At 42.4% G+C, this 22,554-nt stretch overlaps 2 protein-coding genes across 11 annotated transcripts in view; one reads left to right on the forward strand and one right to left on the reverse strand.

Moving 5' to 3' along the window:
• Positions 1-22,554, forward strand: part of ALK (ALK receptor tyrosine kinase) — a 713,856-nt gene that overhangs the window by 688,098 nt on the left and 3,204 nt on the right. The window contains exons 25-28 of the mRNA XM_060168966.1: positions 994-1,091; positions 12,639-12,731; positions 14,998-15,099; positions 22,279-22,413. Coding sequence (XP_060024949.1) covers positions 994-1,091; positions 12,639-12,731; positions 14,998-15,099; positions 22,279-22,413 — 428 coding nt within the window. The remainder of the gene's footprint in view (positions 1-993; positions 1,092-12,638; positions 12,732-14,997; positions 15,100-22,278; positions 22,414-22,554) is intronic.
• The window catches only part of CLIP4 (CAP-Gly domain containing linker protein family member 4), an 82,417-nt gene continuing 75,277 nt past the window's right edge, over positions 15,415-22,554 (reverse strand). For 5 of the 10 annotated variants that reach the window (XR_009544169.1, XR_009544167.1, XR_009544170.1 and 2 more), the window contains 4 exons: positions 21,505-22,331; positions 20,154-20,204; positions 16,311-16,416; positions 15,415-16,081 (listed from right to left, as the gene is read on the reverse strand). The gene's annotated coding sequence lies outside the window, so the exon portion shown is untranslated. Of the gene's footprint in view, positions 16,082-16,310; positions 16,417-20,153; positions 20,205-21,060; positions 21,124-21,504; positions 22,332-22,554 lie in introns of all 10 variants that reach the window. The other 5 variants (XR_009544174.1, XR_009544173.1, XR_009544171.1 and 2 more) reach the window with 5 other exon arrangements.

Consider the following 22,554-nt stretch of genomic DNA (forward strand, 5'->3'; position numbering starts at 1 on the left):
TATGCCCTAGACAAATGCCTCTCTGCCTCCTTCAGTCCCGTGCTGTCTCTCCAAGGAGTCCCGGGGAGGCCCTGGTCTGTGGCTGGCATCTGGGTAAACCCTAGTTCCGCTGTAATCAACCAACGAACCCCCTTGTTCACTGAACCACGGCAGCGAGCTAAGGGTCGTGTTGGAGACCACGGAAGTGGACGCTGAAGGCCCTGCCTCGGGTGCCTTGAAGTTTCCTTGGGGACATGGTAAGATAGGCACAGAAGAGCGCAGTGAATGTGACACTGCATGACGATGTGTTGCTGCAGACTTGGGGGTTTAGGAATTTAAAAGACACCAAGGAGGGCATAGCCCTCAGAAAAGACTTCCCGGGGCTCCACCAGGCTGTGGGGAGGCAACGGCGGGGTGCATCTCGGGGGCAGCGGGGGTGAGGGGGCGGCAGCAGCTTTTGCACAAAAGAGAATCATGCAGAAAGGCCGGAGATGGCTCTTCAGCTGCCCATCATTTTCTGGAAGCTTTCCTTTTTCAATCCACTTCAGGTCTAGGTCTTCAGGAAGAAAATTAATTTTTTAAAAAATATTTTTAAGCATTTAACTAGAGCATTTCTAAAACAATATTAGCCCCCTTTATTTCCCTACAGGCCTGTTTGTACGTTTGGGGGATCCAAATGTTTATGAAGATTGAGGTGGAAGAATGGGCAGAAAAAGTGCAAAGGGGCAGGACGTCTGCCAGTCCCGGTTCCTGTGGTTTAGGGCTCCAGCCCCACTCATCTGGGAGCTGTGACCTTGTAAATGTTGCGCCCACCTGCAGAGATGGAGTCTTTGGTCTGGGCTGAGGCCCAGGCATCTGCATTTTTTTAAGCCGCCAGGTGATTTCGAATGTGCAGCCAGGGCTGAGACCCTGGGGGTGGCGCACCTGTGTGGCCTCCTAGCAAGCATGGGAAGTGTTTCAGATCTTCTCTCCCCCAAGAACTTCTCATCAGCTGGTCACTTCTGTCTGCCACAGAATCAGCCCTCCTCCCTGGCCATGCTGGACCTCCTGCACGTGGCTCGGGACATCGCCTGTGGCTGCCAGTATCTAGAGGAAAATCACTTCATCCACCGGTGAGTCTAAGTGGCCTTGCTCTACCCCCACCTTCTGTATGCTTCCCTGCATGTCTCAGGGGCCCAGATCGTGCCTTCAGAGCAGAACAATAGGTCTCTCTCCAAAGCTGTCTGGATGGCTCAGCTTTGTCTTTAAGATGGTTACCACTCTACCAGGGCTTCATCTGGCCCATATGTAAAGTGGGATCATAAGACATCCATACCAGCACTGGAGACCCAGATGAGCTATACCTGACCCCCTGCAGGGACTCCTGCCTGTGTCAAGTCCTAGATCATGTGAACGTTTCCATATCTAGAAAACTGGGCTCCTTAAGGGACGTTTAAGGAGTTTATATTTTCACATATCTGACTATGAGTAACTCGAAGGCAAGGACCCTGTTTTATTCATCTTCATATCACTGGCACATGGTGGGGCACAATAAATGTTTATTGGATAAATTATTTTTTTCTAAAATACTCTGAAATGAAAAATAACGATTATTTTCTCCACCTCTGTACTTCATTTCTTCTACTCTACTCCTTGTGTTTAAATGGTGTTTTCATTGGTACATCAAGTCCATGTGTAATGCTATAGACATGAGAGATGACACGTATTTCTTTCCATGTGGCCATTCATGGCTTTCTCAGCAGACAGCTTGATTCTGAAACCTGAAAAGTCAAATAGATTGTTAGGCTCTTTGCAAAGCTCTTCCTAACCATTTGCTTCTAATTTAGTAAATAACAACCTGGTGAACTAATAAACGTTCATTAACCCATCCAAGAGTATAAGACATGTTCCTAATAATTAGAATATGTAATACAACGTAGAAAAGGAGAGAATATGTATGAGTTTAGAAATAGAAAAGCGTGTAGGTAGATAACAAGCTATGCTTCCTTCCCTAATAAAAATGGGGAAGTTGAAGGTCAAGAAATACACTGGCCTAGCTTCCCAGAACCATTCCTGAAACAAGGCGAGACGCTCACATCAGCTCATCCTTTGACTGTCACTTCATCACTTTGATCTTCAGATCTTCCTGTTGATTTTCAACCTTTCCAACTTGCAGATCATTGTGCTTGATAGAAATAACAGAAGTAAAAGAGAAGCCAGGCTCCATTCTTTCTGTTCTCCTCCAACCCTGCCATTGTTATTCTTGCCCTTTTTAATATGTACACAGCTTTCCATAAATCTCAGCTCTGGGCTTTATTGTTGTTCAGACATGACAAGGTTGTACTCTTTTTGGAATTAGTCCTTGGCTAGAGCCATCTTGCCATCTTTTGTCCACGTCCTCTAAATCTGGGCTCATCCGAGAGCAACATGTGCTGTCCCCTTGGTGACTTCAGATCTCTCCCTTCGCTTCTCCCTGAGGTCGTTTCTGCCTTTAAAAAAAAAAAAAAAGATTTATTTATTATTTTATTTATTTTTGGCTGCTTCGGGTCTTAGTTGCGGCACATGGGATCCTCGTTGAGGCATGCGGGCTCTTCGTTGCTGTGCACGGACTTCTCTCTAGTTGTGGCGTGCAGGTTTTTTCTCTCTCTAGTTGTGTCGCACAGGTTCCAGAGCACGTGGGCTCTGTAGTTTGTGGCATGCAGGTTCTCTAGTTGAGGCATGCGAGCTCAGTAGTTGCGGTGCACGGGTTCAGTTGCCCCGCGGCATGTGGGATCTTAGTTCCCTGACCAGGGATCAAACCTGCATCCCCTGCATTGGAAGGTGGATTCTTTACCACTGGACCACCAGGGAAGTCCCCATTTCTGCCTTTTTATCTCCACTCCCACATTAGTCACCAAGCATCCAGATTCTCTGACTGAGGGATCATATCCATCTTTCCTCTGACGTTTAGAAATCTGCTTTCCTAGAGGCATGATAACATGTTGACTATATCCAGTGCTGTTATTACAGATAATAAGATAACAGGATCATATTCTCTTAAGATTCTTATGGCTTTCATATCTGTAAATAGTTACTGAAGGTCAGAATTAGATCCCAGAGTAAGAGTTTGTTGCTCCTTTTATCTTTTTTGAGAAATGAAATTGTCAGAGATTGAATCAATAATGTATCAGATGATCGCTTTATAAGCAAAGGGTGACTACTAGCAGAAATTGTCCATCTCGATCAAAGCTGTCTTCTGAGGTAATTGGTTTGAAGAAAGCATCTTTTACATCTTCTAACTGGCTTGAGGTCTGTGGCACACTCCCCCAATAGGTTTACCTTAATTCTCTTTCCTCCACCCAGTGTCTGCCTTAAGATTCGCAGACTCCCATGCAACCACACCTGCTGAATTCAGAGTGGAGCTCCCTCACCAGATCCACATGCTTCCATTTTTCTATTAGATCTCTTTCCTTTGGACATGCTTTATTGCCATTTCAATAAATATGTGTCATTCTACCAATTCTTGGTGTGTTCTATGATGTTACCTTTACTTTCCTGCCATTAGATTCAAGATCAATTTTTTAAGCAACCATTCCCTGCACATCAATGGAAAGACCTTTCTGGATCCATAAATATTGTTCCTGGTCTATTTCACTATATTTCTCTTGAGAAGCAGTGGCTATATCTCTTACTATTTTTTTCTTCTTTTTGATGTCATATATGTTATGCTTTTATGGTTGCCTTAGGGCATTTTATGAACCATTGCTCCTCGAAATTCAACTTAAACCTTCTGGATCAGGGCAGTGGCATTAATGACATCCATCTCCCACCCTGACCCATTGTTCTGATCTCCTAAGCCATGAGGCCCTATCCAGACCCTATTTTTAATACTATCCAGTTGTTTATTCTCCATGTCCTTCTTTCTCAGCCAAAGGTCAGAACCTTCATGAAACCAACTGAAAATGTGAAAACACCACCTGTTACCCCAAGGAGTACTTTTTTTTTTTTCCCCGTCCAGGACTTTAATGTTATTAGAAACCCATTCCAGACTTCTTCTGGCTGCATCCTTAATCCCCACATGCATGTCAAGAATGGGTTAGCGGGGCTTCCCTGGTGGTGCCGTGGTTGAGAGTCCACCTGCCGATGCAGGGGACACGGGTTTGTGCCCCGGTCCGGGAAAATCCCACATGCCGCGGAGCGGCTGGGCCCGTGAGTCATGGCCACTGAGCCTGCACGTCCGGAGCCTGTTCTCTGCAACGGGAGAGGCCACAACAGTGAGAGGCCCACGTACCGTTAAAAAAAAAAAAAAAAGAATGGGTTAGCAGTCAGTGAGTAGAAGTTGATGAATCTTGGAAAGCTTCTGATCAAGGCTTACAGGTGTGCTATGGGAGGATAGGCCATCTGGAGAATAACAACTAAGAAGACAAGGTAACTTTCTAACTCGAAAGAAGCGATTCTTTGGCCACATAGCTATGATGCATACAGCTTAGCAAAGGCTTTAGATAAAATCACAGATGTAAAAACCATAATGGCTTATTAAAAAATAAAACTAGAAGTATTTGGGAATACTTTGACCTACTTGAATCTGGTCATGGAAATTATGCTGTTCCAGGATACTTCTTCATCCAGCCGGCAAAAACCAACCAGCAATCTGTACAGAACGATAGCCTACAGCCAAACGCATTTCTTACGTCCCTCTGTTATCTTCTCTTAGCTTAAGTGTTTTTGATAAAATAAGGATAATGATAGCACCTTGTGTCCTACAGAGTTGTGAGAATTAGATATGAAGCACATAGAACAATGCTTAAGTACACAGTAAAAGGCCAATCACTTTTCTATTCCTATTATAGTTATTTTCATTATCATTATCCCATTAAACATTTCAATCATCTCCCCAAATCCTTTTCCATTTCCCTCTTAGTTCTTTTTTTTTTTTTTAACATCTTTATTGGGGTATAATTGCTTTACAATGGTGTGTTAGTTTCTGCTTTATAACAAAGTGAATCGGTCATACATAAACATATGTTCCCATATGTCTTCCCTCTTGCGTCTCCCTCCCTCCCACCTTCCCTATCCCACCCCTCCAGGCTGTCACAAAGCACCGAGCCAATATCCCTGTGCCATGCGGCTGCTTCCCACTAGCTATCTACCTTACTACGTTTGTTAGTGTGTATATGCCCATGACTCTCTCTCGCCCTGTCACAGCTCACCCTTCCCCCCCCCATAACCTCAAGTCCGTTCTCTAGGAGGTCTGCGTCTTTATTCCTGCTTTACCCCTAGGTTCTTCATGACATTTTTTTTCTTAAATTCCATATATATGTGTTAGCATACGGTATTTGTCTTTTTCTTTCTGACTTACTTCACTCTGTATGACAGACTCTAGGTCTATCCACCTCATTACAAATAGCTCAATTTCGTCTCTTTTTATGGCTGAGTAATATTCCATTGTATATATGTGCCACATCTTCTTTATCCATTCATCCAATGATGGGCACTTAGGTTGTTTCCATCTCCGGGCTATTGTAAATAGAGCTGCAATGAACATTTTGGTACATGACTCTTTTTGAATTTTGGTTTTCTCAGGGTATATGCCCAGTAGTGGGACTGCTGGGTCATATGGTAGTTCTATTTGTAGTTTTTTAAGGAACCTCCATACTGTTCTCCATAGTGGCTGAACCAATTCACATTCCCACCAGCAGTGCAAGAGTGTCCCCTTTTCTCCACACCCTCTCCAGCATTTATTGTTTCTAGATTTTTTGATGATGGCCATTCTGACTGGTGTGAGATGATATCTCATTGTAGTTTTGATTTGCATTTCTCTAATGATTAATGATGTTGAGCCATCTTTCATGTGTTTGTTGGCAGTCTGTATATCTTCTTTGGAGAAATGTCTATTTAGGTCTTCTGCCCATTTTTGGATTGGGTTGTTTGTTTTTTTGTTATTGAGCTGCATGAGCTGCTTGTAAATTTTGGAGATTAATCCTTTGTCGGTTGCTTCATTTGCAAATATTTTCTCCCATTCAGAGGGTTGTCTTTTGGTCTTGTTTATGGTTTCCTTTGCTGTGCAAAAGCTTTGAAGTTTCATTAGGTCCCATTTGTTTATTTTTGTTTTTATTTCCATTACTCTAGGAGGTGGGTCAGAAAGGATCTTGCTGTGATTTATGTCATAGAGTGTTCTGCCTATGTTTTCCTCTAAGAGTTTGATAGTTTCTGGCCTTACATTTAGGTCTTTAATCCATTTTGAGCTTATTTTTGTGTATGGTGTTAGGGAATGATCTAATCTCATACTTTTACATGTACCTGTCCAGTTTTCCCAACACCACTTATTGAAGAGGCTGTCCTTTCTCCACTGTACATTACTGCCACCTTTATCAAAGATAAGGTGTCCATATGTACATGGGTTTATCTCTGGGCTTTCTATCCTATTCCATTGATCTATCTTTCTGTTTTTGTGCCAGTACCATACCGTCTTGATAACTGTAGCTTTGTAGTATAGTCTGAAGTCAGGGAGCCTGATTCCTCCAGTTCCTTCTTTCGTTCTCAAGATTGCTTTGGCTATTCGGGGTCTTTTGTGTCTCCATACAAATTTTAAGATTTTTTGTTCTAGTTCTGTGAAAAATGCCAGTGGTAGTTTGATAGGGATTGCATTGAATCTATAGATTGCTTTGGGTAGTAGAGTCATTTTCACAATGTTGATTCTTCCTATCCAAGAACATGGTATATCTCTCCATCTATTTGTATCATCTTTAATTTCTTTCATCAGTGTCTTATAATTTTCTGCATACAGGTCTTTTGTCTCCTTAGGTAGGTTTATTCCTAGATATTTTATTCTTTTTGTTGCAATGGTAAATGGGAGTGTTTTCTTGATTTCACTTTCAGATTTTTCATCATTAGTATATAGGAATGCCAGAGATTTCTGTGCATTAATTTTGTATCCTGCCACTTTACCAAATTCATTGATTAGCTCTAGTAGTTTTCTGGTAGCATCTTTAGGGTTCTCTATGTATAGGATCATGTCATCTGCAAACAGTGACAGCTTTACTTCTTCTTTTCCGATTTGGATTCCTTTTATTTCCTTTTCTTCTCTGATTGCTGTGGCTAAAACTTCCAAAACTATGTTGAATAAGAGTGGTGAGAGTGGGCAACCTTGTCTTGTTCCTGATCTTAGTGGAAATGCTTTCAGTTTTTCACCATTGAGGATGATGTTTGCTGTGGGCTTGTCATATATGGCCTTTATTATGTTGAGGAAAGTTCCCTCTATGCCTACTTTCTGCAGGGTTTTTATCATAAATGGGTGTTGAATTTTGTCAAAAGCTTTCTCTGCATCTATTGAGATGATCATATGGTTTTTCTCCTTCAATTTGTTAATATGGTGTATCACATTGATAGATTTGCGTATATTGAAGAATCCTTGCATTCCTGGAATAAACCCCACTTGATCATGGTGTATGATCCTTTTAATGTGCTGTTGGATTCTGTTTGCTAGTATTTTGTTGAGGATTTTTGCATCTATGTTCATCAGTGATACTGGCCTGTAGTTTTCTTTCTTTGTGACATCCTTGTCTGGTTTTGGTATCAAGGTGATGGTGGCCTCGTAGAAGGAGTTTGGGAGTGTTCCTCCCTCTGCTATATTTTGGAAGAGTTTGAGAAGGATAGGTGTTAGCTCTTCTCTAAATGTTTGATAGAATTCGCCTGTGAAGCCATCTGGTCCTGGGCTTTTCTTTGTTGGAAGATTTTTAATCACAGTTTCAATTTCAGTGCTTGTGATTGGTCTGTTCATATTTTCTATTTCTTCCTGATTCAGTCTTGGCAGGTTGTGCATTTCTAAGAATTTGTCCATTTCTTCCAGATTGTCCATTTTATTGGCATAGAGTTGCTTGTAGTAATCTCTCATGATCTCTTTTATTTCTGGAGTGTCAGTTGTTACCTCTCCTTTTTCATTTCTAATTCTATTGATTTGAGTCTTCTCCCTTTTTTTCTGATGAGTCTGGCTAGTGGTTTATCTATTTTGTTTATCTTCTCAAAGAACCAGCTTTTAGTTTTATTGATCTTTGCTATTGTTTCCTTCATTTCTTTTTCATTTATTTCTGATCTGATTTTTATGATTTCTTTCCTTCTGCTAGCTTTGGGGTTTTTTTGTTCTTCTTTCTCTAATTGCTTGAGGTGCAAGGTTAGGTTGTTTATTCGAGATGTTTCCTGCTTCTTAAGGTGGGCTTGTATTGCTATAAACTTCCCCCTTAGAACTGCTTTTGCTGCATCCCACAGGTTTTGGGTCGTTGTGTCTCCATTGTCATTTGTTTCTAGGTATTTTTTGATTTCCTCTTTGATTTCTTCAGTGATCACTTCATTATTAAGTAGTGTATTGTTTAGCCTCCGTGTGTTTGTATTTTTTAGAGATCTTTTCCTGTAATTGATATCTAGTCTCATGGCGTTGTGGTCAGAAAAGATACTTGATACAATTTCAATTTTCTTAAATTTACCAAGGCTTGATTTGTGACCTAAGATATGATCTATCCTGGAGAATGTTCCATGAGCACTTGAGAAAAATGTGTATTCTGTTGTTTTTGGATGGAGTGTCCTATAAATATCAATTAAGTCCATCTTGTTTAATGTATCATTTAAAGCTTGTGTTTCCTTATTTATTTTCATTTTGGATGATCTGTCCATGGGTGAAAGTGGGGTGTTTAAGTCCCCTACTATGAATGTGTTACTGTCGATTTCCCCTTTTATGGCTGTTAGTATTTGCCTTATGTATTGAGGTGCTCCTATGTTGGGTACATAAATATTTACAATTGTTATATCTTCTTCTTGGATCGATCCCTTGATCATTATGTAGTGTCCTTCTTTGTCTCTTTTAATAGTCCTTATTTTAAAGTCTATTTTCTCTGATATGAGTATTGCTACTCCAGCTTTCTTTTGGTTTCCATTTGCATGGAATATCTTTTTCCATCCCCTTACTTTCAGTCTGTATGTGTCTCTAGGTCTGAAGTGGGTCTCTTGTAGACAGCATATATAAGGGTCTTGTTTTTGTATCCATTCAGCTAATCTGTGTCTTTTGGTGGGAGCATTTAGTCCATTTACATTTAAGGTAATTATCGATATGTATGTTCCTATTCCCATTTTCTAAATTGTTTTGGGTTCGTTATTATAGGTCTTTTCCTTCTCTTGTGTTTCTTGCCTAGAGAAGATCCTTTAGCATTTGTTGTAAAGCTGGTTTGGTGGTGCTGAACTCTCTCAGCTTTTGCTTGTCTGTAAAGGTTTTAATTTCTCCATCAAATCTGAATGAGATCCTTGCTGGGTAGAGTAGTCTTGGCTGCAGGTTTTTCTCCTTCATCACTTTCAGTATGTCCTGCCACTCCCTTCTGGCTTGTAGGGTTTCTGCTGAGAGATCAGCTGTTAACCTTATGGGGATTCCCTTATGTGTTATTTGTTGTTTTTCCCTTGCTGCTTTTAATATGCTTTCTTTGTATTTAATTTTTGACAGTTTGATTAATATGTGTCTTGGCGTATTTCTCCTTGTATTTATCCTGTATGGGACTCTCTGTGCTTCCTGGACTTGATTAACTATTTCCTTTCCCATATTAGGGAAGTTTTCAACTATAATCTCTTCAAATATTTTCTCAGTCTCTTTCTTTTTCTCTTCTTCTTCTGGAACCCCTATAATTCGAATGTTGGTGCGTTTAATGTTGTCCCAGAGGTTTCTGAGACTGTCCTCAGTTCTTTTCATTCTTTTTTCTTTATTCTGCTCTGCAGTAGTTATTTCCACTATTTTATCTTCCAGGTCACTTATCCGTTCTTCTGCCTCAGTTGTTCTGCTATTGATCCCATCTAGAGTACTTTTAATTTTATTTATTGTGTTGTTCATCGTTGCCTGTTTCATCTTTAGTTCTTCTAGGTCCTTGTTAACTGATTCTTGCATTTTGTCCATTCTATTGTCCATTCTATCTCCAAGATTTCGGATCAACCTTACTATCATTATTCTGAATTCTTTTTCAGGTAGACTGCCTATTTCCTCTTCATTTGTTAGGTCTGGTGCATTTTTATCTTGCTCCTTTATCTGCTGTGTGTTTTTCTGTCTTCTCATTTTGCTTATCTTACTGTGTTTGGGGTCTCCTTTTTGCAGGCTGCAGGTTCGTAGTTCCTCCTGTTTTTGATGTCTGTCTCCAGTGGCTAAGGTTGGTTCAGTGGGTTGTGTAGGCTTCCTGGTGGAGGGGACTAGTGCCTGTGTTGTGGTGGATGAGGCTGGATCTTGTCTCTCTAGTGGGCAGGTTCACGTCTGGTGGTGTGTTTTGGGGTGTCTGTGGCCTTATTATGATTTTAGGCAGCCTCTCTGCTAATGGGTGGGGTTGTGTTCCTGTTTTGCTAGTTGTTTGGCATAGGTTTTCCAGCACTGTGGCTTGCTGGTCGTTGAGTGAAGCTGGGTGCTGGTGTTAAGATGGAGGTCTCTGGGAGATTTTCGCCGTTTGATATTATGTGGAGCTGGGAGGTCTCTTGTTGACCAGTGTCCTGAAGTTGGCTCTCCTACCTCAGAGGCAGAGCCCTTCCTCCTGGCTGGAGCACCAAGAGCTTTTCATCCACACGGCTCAGGATAAAAGGGAGAAAAAGTAGAGGGAATTAGTAGAAGTATGAGGAAAGAAAGAAGGAAAGGAGGGTAGGAAGGAAGGAAGAAAGAAAGAAAGAAGCAAAGAAGGAAAGAAAGCAAGAAGGAAAGAAAAGAGGGAGGGAGGGAGGAAGTAAGGAAGGAGGGAAAGAAGGAAAAAAGACAGAAAGAAAGAAGATACAGTAAAAATAAAATAAAGTATAATAAAGTTATTGAATTAAAAAATTCTTACTTAGAAAAAAAAAGGGACAGATAGAACCTTAGGACAAATGTTGTAAGCAAAGCTATACAGACAAAATCTTACACAGAAGCATACACATACACCCTCACTAAAAGAGGTAAATGGGGAAAAATCATAAATCTTGCTGTCAGAGACCACCTCCTCAATTTGGGATGATTCGTTGTCTAAAGGAGGGAAGGAAGGAAGGAAAGAAAGAAAGAACGAAAGAAAGAACGAAGGTAAAGTATAATAACGTTATTAAAATTAATTATTAAGAAAAAAAATTTTTTTTAAAAACATGGACGGATAGAACCCTAGGACAAATGGTGGAAGCAAGACTATATAGACAAGATCTCACACAGAAGCATACACATACACATTCACAAAAAGAGGAAAAGGGAAAAAATCATAGATCTTGCTCCTAAAGTCCACTTCCTTAATTTGGGATGATTGGTTGTCTATTCAGGTATTCCACAGATGCAGGGTACATCAAGTTGATTGTGGAGCTTTAATCCGCTGCTTCTCAGGCGCTGGGAGAGATTTCCCTTTCTCTTCTTTGTTCTCACAGCTCCCAGGGCTCAGCTTTGGATTTGGCCCTGCCACTGCGTGTAGGTCGCTGGAGGGCGTCTGTTTTTTGCTCAGACAGGATGGGGTTAAAAGAGACGCTGATTCGGGGGCTCTGGCGCACTCAGGCCGGCGGGGAGGGAGGGGCACGGAGTGCGGGGCGGGCCTGCGGTGGCAAAGGCAAAGGCCGGCGTGACTTTGCACCAGCCTGAGGCACGCTGTGCGTTCTCCCGGGGAAGTTGTCCCTGGATCCCGGGAACCTGGCAGTGGCGGGCTGCACTGGCTCCGCGGAAGAGGGGTGTGGAGAGTGACCTGTGCTCGCACACAGGCCCCTTGGTGGCGGCAGCAGCAGCCTTAGCGTCTCCCGCCCGCCTCTGGATTCCGCGCTTTCCGCCGCGGCTCGCGCCCGTCTCTGGGGTTCGCGCTTTTAGCCGCGGCTCGCGCCCGTCTCTGGAGTTCCTTTAAGCAGCATTCTTAAACCCCTCTCCTCACGCCCCAGGAAACAAAGAGGGAAGGAAAAGTCTCCTGCCTCTTCAGCAGGTGCAGACTTTTCCCCGGACTCCCTCGCGGCTAGCTGTGGTGCACTAACCCCTTCAGGCTATGTTCAAGCCGCCAACCCCAGTCCTCTCCCTGCGCTCCGTCCGAAACCGAAACCCGAGCCTCAGAGCCTCAGCTCGCAGCCCGCCCGCCCCGGCGGGTGAGCAGACAAGCCTCTCAGGCTGGTGAGTTCTGGTCGGCACCGATCCTCTGTGCGGGAATCTCCCCGCTTTGCCCTCCGCACCCGTTGCTGTGCTCTCCTCCGCAGCTTCGAAGCTCCCGCCTCCACCTCCCGCAGTCTCCGCCCGCGAAGGGGCTTCCTAGTGTGTGGAAACTTTTCCTCCTTCACAGCTCCCTCCCACTGGTGCAGGTGCCGTCCCTATTCTTTTGTCTCTGTTTTTTCTTTTTTTCTTTTGCCCTACCCAGGTACGTGGGGAGTTTCTTGCCTTTTGGGAGGTCTGAGGTCTTCTGCCAGCCTTCAGTAGGTGTTCTGTAGGAGTTGTTCCACGTGTAGATGTATTTCTGGTGTATCTGTGGGGAGGAAGGTGATCTCCGCGTCTTACTCTTCCGCCATCTTCCGCCTTCCCCCCTCCCTCTTAGTTCTGAGACCTAGAATTGCTTAGCTATTTTTTTCATACTGAAGTATAATGTAGAAAGGAACTATAGGGAAGAAAAGAGAACCTTCAGATTGGAGGTGAAAATCCTTGTGCTGAGTATTATACATTTATCTTTTCAAGAATAAAATTAGGAAATGCATTTTCTCATTTTTTTTCTTCCCAGGGACATTGCTGCCAGGAACTGCCTCTTGACCTGTCCAGGCCCTGGAAGGGTGGCCAAGATTGGAGACTTCGGAATGGCTCGAGACATCTACCGGTGAGTACAGCCTGCCATCACCCATCAGAGCTCACCTCCTCAGCTTAACCCCCTCAAGAGAGTGTGACAAGGCTGCTTGTGCCCTAAAGCATCTCTGCTGCCTTGTCAACCTGCCACCTAAAATGTCATTAAGTTCCTTTTCAAGACATGGGAAGCCTTAATCATTGCTCATGCCTGAAGGGCTAATTCAAGGATAACACTGCCTGCGATAATTGACACTAAGCTGTTAATTAGATTGTCTTTCTCGTTCCAACTCTATAGTCCTAACATGTTCTGAGACACAGAATAACCTGGATACTTGATATGGAAAACGTTTTCTAAGTAAACTTTAAGTTGCTTGACCCCTTTCCTCAATACTCAGGAATTCTAAACAGGCTTAGCTTCCATCACCCCAGGCAAGAGCACCTTAGAACTGACAGGAAACTGGGCCCAGCTCATCGGCTCTTCTTTTCTCACACCAGGAGACACAGGAGTGTATTCAAAGCCCATAAGTACTTAGCTCAGCTTCATTTCTTTTCCCCTGTAATATTCTTAAGGCTACATTAAAAAACAAAGTAAATTCTAATTAAAAAAATACTCTATTATACTTTATCCCACTCTTCTCTTCCCAACCCCTAGTTTCTTCTTCTGTTTTTTTTTTTTTTTTTTTTTTTGGTCTGTGCCACACTGCATGGGGGATCTTAGTTCCCCAGCCAGGGATTGAACCCGTGCCCCCTGCCCTGCAGTGGAAGCGCAGAGTCCCAACCACTGAACTGCCAGGGAATTCCCGTTTCTTCTTTGTCTAATTATTTACAACAGTGACTCACTCCATTAGCTGAGCAAGGGACTCCCTTGCATGGTCACTAATTACACCTTCCCTAATCCGGAGGTAGAGTGAGGAGGGATTGTCATGTAGACCTTTCAGTCTTTGGAGAATAAGGGAGACCTTGAAGGCCTCCCACGGAACTGGTAAACAATTTCCGTGGGGTAAGAATGCCGATGGCATCCTGTTACCACAGGACAGCAGTACCTAGGAAATTAGGAGTTAGCAATGTTTTCAGCTACGGTCATCTACCACTGGTATCCACCACATACCCTGCTAATGCTCCACGTCACCCTCTTCTATCACCCAGAGTCTCAGCGTTCCTTCCCCTCCTGTCTCAGAGCACCCTGGGAGAGCCTGTGCTCTAAGACACAAATGTTGCAGAGAGACTTAGTGAGTCACATGATCTGGCCCTTCCTCTCCATCCTCAGCACCGACAGTTCCCCAGCTCTAGGCTTCACCGCCCAACTTCCCTACAGCTCCGGCTTCCCACAGGCACCGCACGACGCCACATGTCAGGAATGGTCTTCCTCGAGAGCTGCTTTGCCATTCCAGCTCCAACAGCGCCCCCAAAAAACTTCTCCTATACTCTACCCCCGCTTTGGGTAGAACAAATGCATTCTTCATTGGTCACCGAGCTTCGTACAAATCTACATCCTCACGTGTTGTTCTTACTGCAGTTGATTCTGTCTGTTTCTTCCACTAAACCATACCTTGGAAGAGAGAGTCTATGACTTATTTGTGTCCTCAGCACGTGGCAGAACACCTGACACATACTAAGTACTCAGTTCATGTTTATTGGAGTAATTAATCTAGGCAGCTGGTGGGGAGCCGCCTCCCATAACACACCAGGCATGGGAGCACAGTGGTATGAATTCAGTTATTAGTTTTTATCAGTCAGTTGCATTAATGACATCAGTGACAAAAACTAGTGAGTCACCTCGTGCCATGGAAGGCAGGCGCTCTCCTGGGGGCTCTGCGATGGCATGCAGCTTCCCGCCTGCTGCCTAGAGGGTTCCATGTCGAGCACCTGTATTGAATTAGATGCTGTGTGAGTGCCGAGGAGGATCCAGAGTAGGACACCAGCCCTGCCCTCAATTCTCCCATTTGGGATCTCGCGTTACCGTGGATCATCGAGAACAGTACTTATAAGGTTGGAGTAATGTTATGCATTGTGAGCTGTAATAAACAAAACCCATCAGGGAACTCTAACTACCTGCCAGTGGGTATTTTTACTCATTGCGTAGCTCTCTCCTTTCACACCTGCAGTGGGCTGTTCTGTCTCCTGTGAGGTGACACTAAGGTTGTTAACTAGGTGATCTGTGTCCCCTGCTCCCCTCCTGAACCACAAGCGCCCCTTGTTAATTTCAGTCTGTCAACCGGTAGATGTTGTTGCCACTCTCTCAAGGTACCTGGCTCAGAGCCATTTCCAGAACCAAGTCCGCTTTTCTCTTCTCCCTGCAGAGCGAGCTACTACCGAAAGGGAGGCTGTGCGATGCTGCCGGTCAAATGGATGCCCCCGGAGGCCTTCATGGAAGGAATATTTACTTCTAAAACAGACACGTGGTGAGTCTTTCTGCCGCCCTCCTCCAGGTCCCACCGTGGGCCTTAAGGTAGAGCTCGAGAGCCAAATGATCCCACACTCTCGTGGGGAAGGGTGAGAAGAATCAACATACCTCTCCTACGGGAGCTCTCAGAGGTTGGCGTACATCGAGCATCGGAACCACCGGAAAGGCTTTGGTAAAACACAGGTAAACACTGGACCCCACCCTGAGAGCTTAGGATTCAGAAGGCCTGAGGTGGCTGAGAAGTTGCCTTTCTAACAAGTTCCCAGGCAATGCTGATGCTGCAGCTGGGGGACCACACACTGAGAGCCACACATAATAGCGAAGTTAGATTTATTCCAGGAATGCAACATTGAGTTAAGACTAGAAAAATTGATCAATGAAATTCTCCACATTGACAGAATCATGGAGAAAAGGAAATAATTGTCAGCACAAAAGTGCTGCAGGTAATGGTGGTGGTGAGACCCCCTTCTACAGCTAAAAATCAGTTTGGAAAACACTGTCTGCACATTAGATGTCCAGAACTTATTCATCCCGCATAACTGAGACCTTGTGCTCCTTGACCAACATCTTCCCCTTCCCCTCCCCTCAGCCCCTGGCAACCACCATTCTACTCTCCGCGTCCATGGTTCCGCTTCTGAGTGTTTGTCTTTCTGTGTCTGACTTATTTCATTTAGCCTACTGTCCTCCAGGCTCATCCATGTTGTTGCAAATGGCAAACTTCCTTCTTGTTTATGGCTGAGTAATATTCTATGGTTTACATACATGCCACATTTTCTTTATCCATTTATCCATCAATCAATATTTAGGTTGTTTCCATATCTTGGCTATTGTGAATAATGCTTCAACGAACGTGGGAGTGCAGATACCTCTTCAGGATACTGATTTTATTTCTTTTGGATGTATACCCAGAAGTGGGATTTCTAGATCTTTAGTTCTGTTTTTAATTTCTTGAGGAATCTCCATACTGTTTTATATAATTCCTGTAAGAGCAACACATAATTTTTTAAATGGCAAATTGAACCTGTGCTCCCTCCCAAAATACACACACACACACACACACACACACACAAAACACACACACACACACACACACACACACACACACATACAAGGGAGTCTTTTTAGTTGCATAAAAATCCACAAGGTCAAAGACAACAACAATGACAAAATTTGGGAAACTGGAGAGTTTACAGACAAGTGGTCTCTTACTTAGAAAACTAGAAAGTTGATATCTAGGGCCATCCAGAAGCAGCCTGGTTCACTCTGCCTGATCAGGAGCCCCAGAAAGGCCCGGGAATGGAAGGTGCCAACACCTCTGAAAGTAGAGGTGCAGCAGAGAGGAAAATGAGTTACAGATCTGTTTAAAAAGTAACTAGATCATTCCCTCACCCCATCCCTCCTCTACCATCACACAGGGCTGGGGTTCCCTCTCTGAAGAGGTTGAACTAAAGTCTTTCCGGCCTTAGGGACATCAGACATCAGCAATTCTCTACTATAAGCATGCATATATATATATATATTTTTAAGTCTACCTACTTAAAGGTGTAATGCCCCCTCCATCCCCTCAGTGCCAAGAACACGGCAGCTAGGCAGAAGGAGATGAGGAGGTTCTTGAAGGAGGGACTGACCAATGAAGTGAAAAACTTCAGACACCACAAGTGCTAGTGGGCTGAATAATGGCCATCCAAAGGTATCAGGCCCTCATCCCAGAAACCTGCCGTTGTTCCCTTATAAGAAAAAAGGAGTCTGCAGATGTGATTAAGTTGAGGATCTTGAAGTGAGACAGTTATCCTGGATTATCCAGTGGGCCCTAAATGCCATCACAAGTGGCATGAGAGGCAGAGGGAAGTTTCATACACACACAGAGGACAGAGGCAGAGGTTGAAGAGATGTGGCCACAAGCCAAGGAATTCCAGCATCCACCAGAAGCCGGAAGAGGCAAGGAACAGTTCTCCTCTAGAGCCTCTGGAGGGAGCGTGGCCCCGCAGTCACCTTGCTTTCAGCCCACGTGACTGGTTTCAGACATCCACCCTTTGGAACTGTGACAGAATAAACTTGTGTTGCTTTAAGCCACCAAGTTTGTGGTACTTTGTTACAGCAGCCAGGAAACTAATGCACCTCGTGAAACAAGCGAGCCAGTTTGCCCACCAGTTGACAGGCCTCATCTACACAGAGCTTCCCATCAGCTTTGTCATGTCCCAGTCTTAATACATGAACAGACAGCCAAGAATCAACAAGCGCTTGAGAAAAGATTCTGATCTGAAGGAAACAAACGTATAAAAAGGAACTTGGAGGAAGAAGAATGCAGAAAGCTTAGGAAAACTTTTAAAAACAATATCCTCGAAAGTTATATTATTGCAACCATAATCTAAAGACAAAAGATTATTTAAAACAATGTTTTTAGGGAAAAAAATTTCCTGGATATAAAAATATGATGAGAGAGCCCTCCAACGAGATGGAGCATTAGTTCCCCGGAGCCCATGTGGACAGCACACAGCAGCATCCTTTCAAAAAACACAGGGAGGGAAAAGCAGGGAGAAGAAAGAAACTTGGCAAACGCTACCTCAGCCAGGCGATCAAGGTCAACGTGAACAGTGACAGATCATTTTGATAGCAAGTACCTTCACCTGATATGATGAAATGGCAATTAACCTCTGTGGTCTTTCTCCCAAAACCCAATAACTCCAATCTAATCCTAAGAAAAACAGACAAATCCTAATTTGACATTCTAGAAAATTCCTGACTTGTACTCCTCGAAACTGTCAAGGTCATCAAAAACGAGGAAAATCTGAGAAGTTGCCAAAGTCAAGAGTAGCCTAAGGAAACATGACAACTAAATATAACGTGATGTTCTAATGGGGTCCTGGAACAGCAAAAGGAAACTCAGCAAAAATTAAGGAAATCTCAATAAACTATGGGCTTTAGTTCATAATAATGCCTTAATATTGGCTCGTTAATTGTAAGGAATGTATCACATTAATGTAAGATGCTAAAAATAGAGGGAACTGAGTGTGAGGTATGTGGGAACTTTCTGTATTCATAATTTCTTTACAATCTAAAACAGTTCTTAAGAAAATAAAGGTTTTGTTTTTTAAAAGATGATGATAGATGTGTGAAAGTAATGGAAAGATTGGAAGACAGAGTTGAATAAATCTTAAAACAACTATAAATAGATGGAATAGATAGGAAAGAAAAGAAAATTAAAGGGATTAGACCATTAGACCCAGTTAGCTGAGAACTAGGAGTCCCAGAAAGAATGAATAGAGGAAATGAAAGGAATAAAAATATCAAAGAAATAATCCAAGAAGATTTCCCAGAAGGACATATGTTTCCAGAGTGAAAGCATCTAGCAAGTGCCAAGCACTGAATAAAGAGAGTAACACAAGAGCACATCATCATGAAATTTCAGACCAGTGGTGATCAAGATGCTGCAAGCTTCCAAGGAGACAAATAAAATCAGAGTAAAAAATGATCAGAAGGGACTTCCCTGGTGGTCCAGTGGGTAAGACTCCATGCTCCCAATACAGGGGGCCCGGGTTTGATCCCTGGTCAGGGAACTAGATTCTGCATGCATGCCACAACTAAGAAGCCCCTGTGCCGCAACTAAAAAGATCCCACATACAGCAACGGAGTCCATGTGCCACAACTGAGACCCGGCACAGCAAAAAAAAAAAACACAGATCAGAGATGAATGGCACAGTGGTTGAGAGTCCGCCTGCCGATGCAGGGGACATGGGTTCATGCCCTGGTCCGGGAAGATCCCACATGCTGCGGAGCGGCTGGGCCCGTGAGCCATGGCCGCTGAGCCTGCGCGTCCGTAGCCTGTGCTCCACAACGGGAGAGGCCACAACAGTGAGAGGCCCGCATAACACACACACACACACACACACACACACACACACACACACACACACACGCACGCGCGCGCGCGCGCGCGTATATCGCTCTGCCTTCCATTGAAAATAGACTGGAGTGGGGCAGGTGAAGATGAGAAGCCAGTTAGGAGAACACTGCTCATTTCTAGATAAGAGATGAGAGGGGCTAGACCTAGTGGCAGTGGAAGCCATTGGCCGTGGTCAGTTTCAAGCTCTGTCTTGAGAGTAGTCAACAAGACTGCGCTAAGTTGGATGTGGAGTGGGAGGTGTGGGGAAGAGTGAGATCAAGGACGATTCCTAGGTTTGCTGCTTGAGCAGACAGCTGGACAGTGGTACTGCTGAGCTGGAAAGACTGGAGGAGGAGATGGTTTGGGTGCAGAAAGAGCTCATTGGAACATGTCAAGTCTGAGTTGTCTATTAAAATAGGCCGGTGGAGATGGCGGTACATGAATTTGAAGCTCAGAGAACTGCAGCGAACTGTGGATGGAATCAGCTGGAGATTTAAATACGATACAGTAACTTTGGGGTTCCCATTTTTCCTAAAAGTGCGCCCCACCCTCTACCATAATTGGGGCCAGTGGTGGTTCAGATGGAAGGGGCAGGCAAAGTGTGAACATGGAGACATAATTGGAGACAATATTCCAACTTCAAGTTATGAATAAAGGAAAATAAAATTTAGCTTTAAAAGGTGATAAACATAGCACAGTTGTGACTTTAAATTTTTCATCAGATTATGTTAATTGATTCAAATTTTTAAAATAATTTCATCAGCAATCACTTAAGCTATTTCTATAATTTCAGGCAGAGCAAGTTCAATACCAGGCGAAACAGCGTGGGATTTTTTTCTTATATTTGTTTCTGTTTGATTTTGAATGCTTTGGTGCAAAGCTTTGGACCTTGTAGTTCCTATTTAGCACAGGTTCAGCTTATAGGTGATTAAAGAACCATTTTGCATACAAAATATAGATTTACCCTATCTGTAGGATTGCTAGATAAAATACAAAATGGCCAGTTAAAATGGAATTTCAGATGAACAGTGAATAATGTTTTGGTATAAGTATGTCCCATGCAGTGTTTGGGATACACTAATACTATAAAGTATTTCTTGTTTAACTGGAATTCAGATGTTACTGAGTGTCCTGTCTGGTTATCTGCTAAATCTGACAACACTACTTACCTGAAATTATCCACGTTCTATAATCAGCATGACTTCTTGCTCCCTTGAACTCTAAAGTAAGAAAATAAACACCTATTTTCAGTCTATATAGTGGTTCTCTCAAAGGATACTGCAATCTATCTCCCTAGCTGTCAATCTAGACAAGCAGAAAACATATCGCTGGAATTCTTTAAGCCCTGCTGCCAGTTTCATCCATGATTTTGCTTATTTTGTTTTGCCTTGGGGGCAGACCACCAAACAGAGAGGAATAATATATGCACCAGGCAATCTGTAGGTAGTAGAATTAAGAGATCTAATAATGTATTCCAGTCTGTCTTGAATTAGCTGTATAATAACCTCTGCTTCAGCCTTCTCACCTAAAATATATGGAAAATATCTTTGCCCAATTCTCCTCACAAGAACCTTTGAAATTTCACCTAAATTATGTCAATAAAAAATACTTTGTGTTCCTTAGGAGATGGAGGAACTATAGTTCTTTACAATTTTTGAGGTAATATTTATTAACATCAGAAAACTACAACCAGACACAAAAATTAAAATAGGCTCTTTTTTTGGTCAACAAGCTAATTATGAAATTAAAGTTTTAAAATAAAAGTTTTAGTCAAAATATCAAAGCAGATAAAAATCATTATAAAGTTCATTTAAAGCAAATAAATGAGAAATCAAATACATTTCTTTAAAAAGAGAGAAATAAGGGGAAAATGCCCTACCAGATATTAAAACATAAATACACAAAAAGTAAAAGAGAGTAGTATCAGTGCAAGAAGGAGGCAAATCGATGAAGTGAATAGATAGCCTGAAACAGACCTGTTTTACTCACAAGTCAATAGTTGAAGAGAAAATTATTTTAGGAATATGTATTGTTCAAAAAGTGGTTTTAGAAGAGCTAATAAAGTGACATCTTTACCTCACACTATACACCAAACTCAATTCCGACTGGATTTGGGAAGAGAGAAAAAAACAAATACAACTGGAAGAAAATAGCAAATATTCATCTAATTGCTGGTAAAGAGAGGACTTATAGAATCTATAAAACAGATGGAGGAAAATCACAAAAAAAATTTTAAATAGATTTGACTACCTAAAAATAAAAATCTTTGGCATGCTAAAAAGGAGAATTAGAAAGCAACTAATAGAAATTTGAATTGTGGATAAAAGGTTAACATCTTTGATATATCAAGTTTGTCTATAAATCAAAAAACTGATCGATACCAAAACAATATGTGGTTTAAAATGGACAATATGTGGTTAAATATGAACCATTCATAGGAGAAAAAAATGAATTAACACACACAACCGTGTTAATTATCAAGTCAATGAACATAATTTAAAATATTCTACCATTTTTTACCTTAAAAATCAGCAGAAGTTCTCAGTGTTGGTGGGAGTGCCTGATGCACAATGCTGGCTGATGGTCAGAGTGACCCTTGGGAAGTCAAATGGACAATATGGGTAACGAAGGTTTCAGTGTTCATATTATTTTGACCTAGTAATTCCTTTAAAATTATCCTAGCTTTTACTAGATTATCCTAATTCTAAATTCAGGAAATTATCCTAAGGAAATTGTCCTTTTAAAAATGTATAAAGATGTTCAGCACAGTATTTTTAAATATTTTAAAAATGTAAAACAGTATGGAAATGATACAGCAAATTGTGGCACAGCTACTCAGTGGAACACTCTACAGCCGTGTCAAAGTCTATTTATAAAAATGTTGGTATTAGCATGCAGAATGTTTATGCTATAATGGAATTTGCAAAAAAAAATCACAGCAATTATATAAAAAAAATCTAAGCACAGAAACGTGAACAAAAAAAAATAACATGCTGGTTATGTTTTTATGGAGCTTCACATGTGACTACTTTCTCATTCTTTTCTTTTTCTCCATATGAAGAGTTCTTTATTGTGGAAAAAATGTGAAATTTAAAAAATTAAAATTTTACATTGTGTACGTCTGTGTGTGTCTATGTATGTGTGTCTGTGTATGTGTTTATGACCCTGTGTATATGATATGTATGTGCGTCTGTGTATTTATGTGTGTGTCCGAGTGTGTATGTGTACACGTGTGTGGCTCAGTGCCTGTGTCTGTGTGTGTACCCGTATCCACATCTCCCGTCCTGTGCGCAGGTCCTTCGGAGTGCTTCTGTGGGAAATCTTCTCTCTTGGATACATGCCGTACCCTAGCAAAAGCAACCAGGAGGTTCTGGAGTTTGTCACCAGTGGAGGACGGATGGACCCACCTAAGAACTGCCCCGGGCCTGTGTACGACTCTTTTAGGAATTTCTACAAGTTACTAAGCACAGTTTTCCTTTTCAAAGAATACCTGCAGCCACATATGCTTTTTTGTTTTAAAATGAAGGAACCAGATGGCTGACCTCATTTAATATGCCCCAAGAGAGGACT

This window comes from Lagenorhynchus albirostris, chromosome 13 (genome assembly GCF_949774975.1).
Source record: "Lagenorhynchus albirostris chromosome 13, mLagAlb1.1, whole genome shotgun sequence".
NCBI lineage: Eukaryota > Metazoa > Chordata > Mammalia > Artiodactyla > Delphinidae > Lagenorhynchus > Lagenorhynchus albirostris.